The sequence below is a fragment of the Rhagoletis zephyria genome, unplaced genomic scaffold, assembly GCF_001687245.7.
Source record: "Rhagoletis zephyria isolate East Lansing unplaced genomic scaffold, Rhagoletis_zephyria_1.1 Rzeph_scaffold_01802, whole genome shotgun sequence".
Lineage (NCBI taxonomy): Eukaryota > Metazoa > Arthropoda > Insecta > Diptera > Tephritidae > Rhagoletis > Rhagoletis zephyria.
The window spans coordinates 70,279-75,855 of NW_016158886.1; the positions used below are offsets into that span (position 1 = coordinate 70,279).

General features: G+C 36.1%; 2 protein-coding genes across 4 annotated transcripts in view; both read right to left on the reverse strand.

The window, feature by feature from the left end:
- Positions 1 to 3,759: 3,759 nt before the first annotated feature.
- Positions 3,760 to 4,843, reverse strand: Psf3 (DNA replication complex GINS protein Psf3). Of its 3 annotated transcripts, none has more exons than XM_017619192.1 (4): positions 4,721 to 4,843; positions 4,479 to 4,592; positions 4,026 to 4,420; positions 3,760 to 3,961 (listed from the first exon to the last, which is right to left on the reverse strand). In XM_017619192.1, exons 2-4 carry the CDS (start codon positions 4,579 to 4,581, stop codon positions 3,815 to 3,817), a joined length of 645 nt encoding a protein of 214 aa, XP_017474681.1. In that variant the 5' UTR covers positions 4,582 to 4,592; positions 4,721 to 4,843; the 3' UTR covers positions 3,760 to 3,814. The 3 variants fall into 3 exon arrangements, with proteins under 3 accessions (XP_017474681.1, XP_017474680.1, XP_017474679.1); XM_017619191.1 differs by having other exon boundaries at positions 4,657 to 4,843; XM_017619190.1 differs by having other exon boundaries at positions 4,479 to 4,843.
- mRpL14 (mitochondrial ribosomal protein L14) overlaps positions 4,788 to 5,577 on the reverse strand; it is a 1,814-nt gene continuing 1,024 nt past the window's right edge. The window contains exon 2 of the mRNA XM_017619198.1: positions 4,788 to 4,791. Within this exon, the coding sequence (XP_017474687.1) occupies positions 4,788 to 4,791 (4 nt within the window). The remainder of the gene's footprint in view (positions 4,792 to 5,577) is intronic.

A 5,577-nucleotide genomic window follows, 5' to 3' on the forward strand; every position in this document is an offset into this window, starting at 1 on the left:
TACTAGTTTATGAACTAGTATTTTTTCTAACTGGTTTGGGTTTTCACTGCAGGGAAGTTTCACTTCTACAGTGTTGCCCAGGAGCACTTACCTTCTTTTTTAACTTGTAACTGTCAGTGTGGATTCCGACACGCATATGCTCTGACTGCTTGTCTGATGACAGGAGATTCTTCGTTTTGTCCTCGTTCATCACCATCCCCACGCACTTTGCACGGAGGTACATAGCTCTTGTTTTTACTTTTGATGTCGATGTCGTTGGCATACGACAGCAATTGAACCCTCTTGTAAAGAATAGTGCCTGAGCGGTTCAGTTCTGCGGGGCTTATTATCTTCTCTAACACAGAAAAGGGAGTTAACTTGTCTGTAACCTCGTTGGGTTATTCGCATTTCTGACGGAGCTGGTCGTATTGCTCAACGTCATTTTACGCAGTGGTATTAGTTTTGCAGGGATACCAAATGCAGACATCGAGACATAGAGACAAATTCATTTCTTGCTGACGAAATCGGCTTTGAAATCGATAAATGGTATCGATACTTGTTCAAATATCTTTGAACATGTGTGCATACATACATACATCTGCCAGGGTAATAAAACTGAACATAAAAAAATACGTACAATAATACTTATTGACACACAAAAAATACAGTCCACTTTAGAATAGAAGATAAGTAAAATACATAAACATGACAAATTAACAAAACCCCATAAATTGTAATACATTTCACTCTCAATATTTTGTACACAACCAAAATAAGATATCAATGCGTTGATCTCTTTTAATCAAATGTTCGCGCGTACAAATGGATACACCCACACACGCATTAGAAAATGCATTGATATTCTTTGCATGTATACATATAGCCGACGCAAATGCAAGCATTAAAATTATGATAAGACCAAAGCGTTGGTTTGTAAATAGTATATACCAAAAAAACATGTACATACACACACACACATACCCATGTATACACAATTAGTTAAGGAAAATAGAATTAGAATTTGTATATAAAAGGAAAATATTTAATAAACCGATCAGATTCGTAAAGACTCTCAACTAACCATTTCTTCTCCGCTTCTATTTTATCTTTTATTTTTATTTTTATTTTTATGCTTTAGTTGCCCCCAGCAGAGGTAAGGGGTAAAGCATTTAATAATTTATATTTTTCTTTATATTTTTTAGTGTTTTTAGTGGTAAGGGGTAGGGAATTTTAAAATAAGAGTACTTACAGCTCAATTTTGGGTAATAGACATGTGGTCAATCAAGCTTCGAATCGACCATAAAAAGGACCGAACATTTGGTCCATAAGAACCTAAAAAATTTAGCTCAAGCGGCAAACTAAGACGGGAGCAGATTTTCCGCAATTAAAAAAAAGAGAATACCAAGGTATATAGAGCAACTAAAAGCTCAAAAATTAACTGGGAATAAGTTTCCAAAAAAAATAAATAAAAGAAGCCGCTTATTTATATAGGAACAACAAAAAGGCCCTGTGATTGTACAGGCAAAATAGAAAAAGCCCTGTATTAGTACAGACAAAACAAGAAAAGCCCTGTATTTGTTTAGGCAAAATAAGTAAAGACCAATAAATTTTATAGGCACAAAAAAGGCCCCTGTACAGGCACAACACAAAAGTCCTGAATTTTTATAAGCACAACAAAAAAGCCCAGTAATTACACCGGCAAAACAAAAAAAAGCCCTATATATGGTATAGGTAAAATAAAAAAAGCCCTGTATTTGTACAGGCAAAACAAACAATCCCTATAAATTGTATAGGCACAATTAAATTAAACTGGCCCTATCAATTGTATAGGCATATCCGATTTGTTAGTCGTTGGAGCACGAGACTTGCGCATAATCGATTTATTGTAATCCCAAAGAGCAAACATCGGCTGTGAGTCGAGACACAGCAAGGACAACAAGGCGACCAAACCTATTACCTCCAACAATATACAATTGATTAAATCCCTTANAATTGTATAGGCATATCCGATTTGTTAGTCGTTGGAGCACGAGACTTGCGAAAGAGAAAAAAATATGGCAGAATCTAATGAAGCTGGAAAAGCCAAAAATCTGGAAAGAAAAATTCAGACAGAAATAGCTCGATGTTGGAAACTGGCAAAATGGGCCAGAGAAGAAATTGCCGAGGAAGGACCAGGAGTATTTCTGGAAATCCTTGGAACGATAATGAGCTCTATAACACGTATAGCAAAATGAAGTTTGACATCATTAACGACTTTTCTTCGTACGTCATTCTAAGATTTTTGCTTGGGAGGACGAAAAATGAATGATTAAGAAATTAGCTCAAGAAATTAATAACAAAAACGTTGAGGGGACAGTTTGCACTTCTAATTTAAAAGTAAAGGCGGATGCCAAAGAAGATTGGGTCTTGCCAGAAAGTAGTGCATCGTGCAACAAAACTGTCAGAGTAGCTGGCACGGTGAAAATGCGTAAAGATGCCATGCAAGAATTCGTTTGTCACCCGGCAGGTCCACATTTTGGGATAAAATAGTAAATAGTGGGATAAAATAGTAATAGTCGCTGCCGAAAAAACGTTGACAGAACAAGAAAACACATATATGATACATTTCTAGAAGTAAAAACTAGTTGGCGCTATCATAAAGTCACATAGCAGGCAGCCAAAAAGCATATAAATACCCAAACTCGGAAAATGCAATTTTGTTTGTTTACAGAAATTGCAACCATATGTTTTGTGATCATATGTTTTCGTGTTGGATAATTTTTGCTGACTAAAATTTTGCCAGTACAAAATGAACGCTTGCTCTCTCAATTTTTGTGTGTTGCATGATTTTTTGTCGTTATCGAACGCCATCCAGTAAAAATTTGGAAAACTATTTCAAATTTTTGACTTGTTGAACGCACCTATTTTAAGTCTCTTTTCTGCTACAATTTTTCACAAGCCCGTGGTCACCATGAACCAAAAATACAAGATTACGTAAGAGCTCGACGTTGTATTTGTAACTGGTTTTGAGAAAAAAGTTTGCGAAAGCGGGTTCGTCAGCTGAGCGTTTGTTTACATCATAAGCACCACTATTTTACACTTTTATTCAAGTAAAGAAGAGTTAATTCAACATGACAACACATTTTAAAGCATTTTGTTGTATCATTTTACCCAAATTGTGGGTTTAAAGTGGCTGACAATAATTTTGGCTAATTTTGGTTTTCGTTGTTTTCTTTGCTTTGTTTACTTTTCGCTCGTTTCCAGTGAAACAAGATGGCGTAGAACCCGCTAAAAAAATCGACTTTTTTTACTCTCTTGTTCTTACTAGGGCATTCGCACGAGGCGTTTTTACAGGCAACTTTTAGTTGAAAGCATGTTTCTTTAAAAAATTGCCTAGGCTATATTATACTGGTTCGTTCAAGCCAAATACAAAAAATTTCTTGCTGTGAATTTTCAGAGGTATATATTTTTAGTATTGATTACAAAATTGTACTAAAAAGGGGAAATGTTTAGTTATTGGCCCATCGTTTTTGGGTCGGGGGGGGGGGGGGGGGGGGGGGGGGGGGGGGTAGCAACAATTTAGTGCTAATTGATGACAACGGCAGCCCGCTTGGAACTCGTATACACGTTCCTATTCCGACGATATTACGCACTATCCTCAAAGAAAAAACTCAAGCTAAAGGAGCAGATTATACGAAAGTCCTAGCTATAGCAAGCAGATTTGTTTGAGAGGCTATGTTATTCACCCTTAAAATAAAGTAAATATTCTTAGTTTCTATGCTGAAAAAAAAAACAAAATGGTTTAGTTTCATGTGGCAATAAATTAAGCTTTTTAAGCACTTATATATGGTCATTATTACATAGTTGGGCGTTTTCTCGTTTGGTCCGGTGAGGTATTCTCTCCCCCATAATCCAGTTGATCTCTCTTACGTTTTTTGCTATGCTCATGCACCAATTCACTGACACTAATTTTATGAGATTTCATTTGCAACCAGTTTGTGAACTAAACGAAAATATGTGTTAATAATTTTTACGAACATATTGTAGTTGTTCATTTATAATCCTACCAGTGTATTTGTTTTCACACCAGATTCATATAATTTCTGTTCTATGTCGTCCAAACGATGCTCTGGTTTTCCATCCTCAGAGGTACTCTTTGATATGTCGAGCAAATGTCTTACACGTTGTCTCATTGTTTCAAACACAATTCGGCCGACGATATGATTGCGATCATAAGGTGTCAAATATCGTCCATACTCATAAAAATAAGGATGTAACCTGCCCAGCTCAATGTGTGTAGTTTCTGCTTCACATATCGCTTTATGTACATTTTTGTAGATATCCGGGACATTTACTGTAAAATATGGATTGCTAACCTTTAGTTCCTTTATGTACCACAATGGCAAATTCACTGTGCGTCCAGTATTTAAATCATCCGACTCAGCACCCGGATCTAGGAAACCTGTGCAATAAAAGTCAAATGTCACTATATTACGTTCATGGGCTACCGTGATTATTACCCATTTTCAGAAGTTTCGTGTTAACTTTACATTCTACTCTTTCTTGAGTTACAAAGATATCTTCAACAGCATAATAATTTGGAAAATAGCTTTGTGCATTCATCTGTCCGCCTTCTATATTAGAAATTGATGATAAATTAATAAGTTAGCAAAAATAAATTTTTGGCGCGCTTCGCCCAAGTAATCGCAATTGCATGTGGATCGAAAAAAAACAGGTGTATATTTAATGGAAATGCCGTCACATTTTTAACTCAAGCTAGTGCATAAGCCTTAGATAAAGTGCAATAATTAATAACTTAGAGAGCTGTGTTAACTGAAAAACAAAAATTAGAATATTAAAAACTAGAGGTGGGAAAACTTTTTGGCCAGACACACGATCACGTATACATTCGCACGCGGCGATTTTACAGGCAACAAAAGTTGAATACGAAGTTGAATGAGAAGTTGAAAGTGAAAAAGTTGCCATCCCTATTCAGACGAGGCGATTTTCGATTCAACACGAATCGTTATTTACATTATTGAAAATGAATTTAAATCGCAAAATTTTATCAATTGGCGTAAATTTGGTAAGCCAAGCGTTGGTAGAAGTGCTTTTAGCGAAGCTGAAAGATTAAATAAGAGTAAAAAAGTAGAAAAGAAGAAAAAGTACGTATACAGAACAGTGTTGGCATTTTTGGTGCAATTGTACTTGTTTGATACAATTTCATTTACAATATACTTTCCTACTACGCAGTACTTTTTAGGGGTACTGTTTAGTTAGTGGCCCACCTATTGCGGGGTATGGCGTCCAAAGGAATGACCCGATCCAAAAAAAAAATTGCACACACTTGTAGCCAAGGGTCTACCCATTATTTTAACATCCACTATTGTAATTTTTGGTCACTAATTTATTTACAAATTGGGTTTGAAATATGCCCTTTTTTGTAAAATTCGGAAATTAGCGTACATTTATCACTCCTATTTTCCTTAAAGCAGCCACTTCACCAATGCATTTTTATGTTGTTGTTGTTGTTGTAGCGGCTACAACAACCCCGCCCAGATCGGTTGGTATCTCAGTCGTTGTCGTCAAGTTCCACTAACGGCCACCCTAGGAAGCGTG

What these genes read in the sequence shown, in the direction of transcription:
- Psf3 (XM_017619192.1), bottom strand. Translation starts at nt 4,581, where the DNA reads ATGAATGCACAAAGCTATTTTCCAAATTATTATGCTGTTGAAGATATC. An exon ending in CACGAAACTTCTGAAAATGG is followed by an intron (nt 4,421 to 4,478) that starts GTAATAATCACG and finishes TTTATTGCACAG; the next exon opens with GTTTCCTAGATCCGGGTGCT. An exon ending in GTGTGAAAACAAATACACTG is followed by an intron (nt 3,962 to 4,025) that starts GTAGGATTATAA and finishes ATTTTCGTTTAG; the next exon opens with TTCACAAACTGGTTGCAAAT.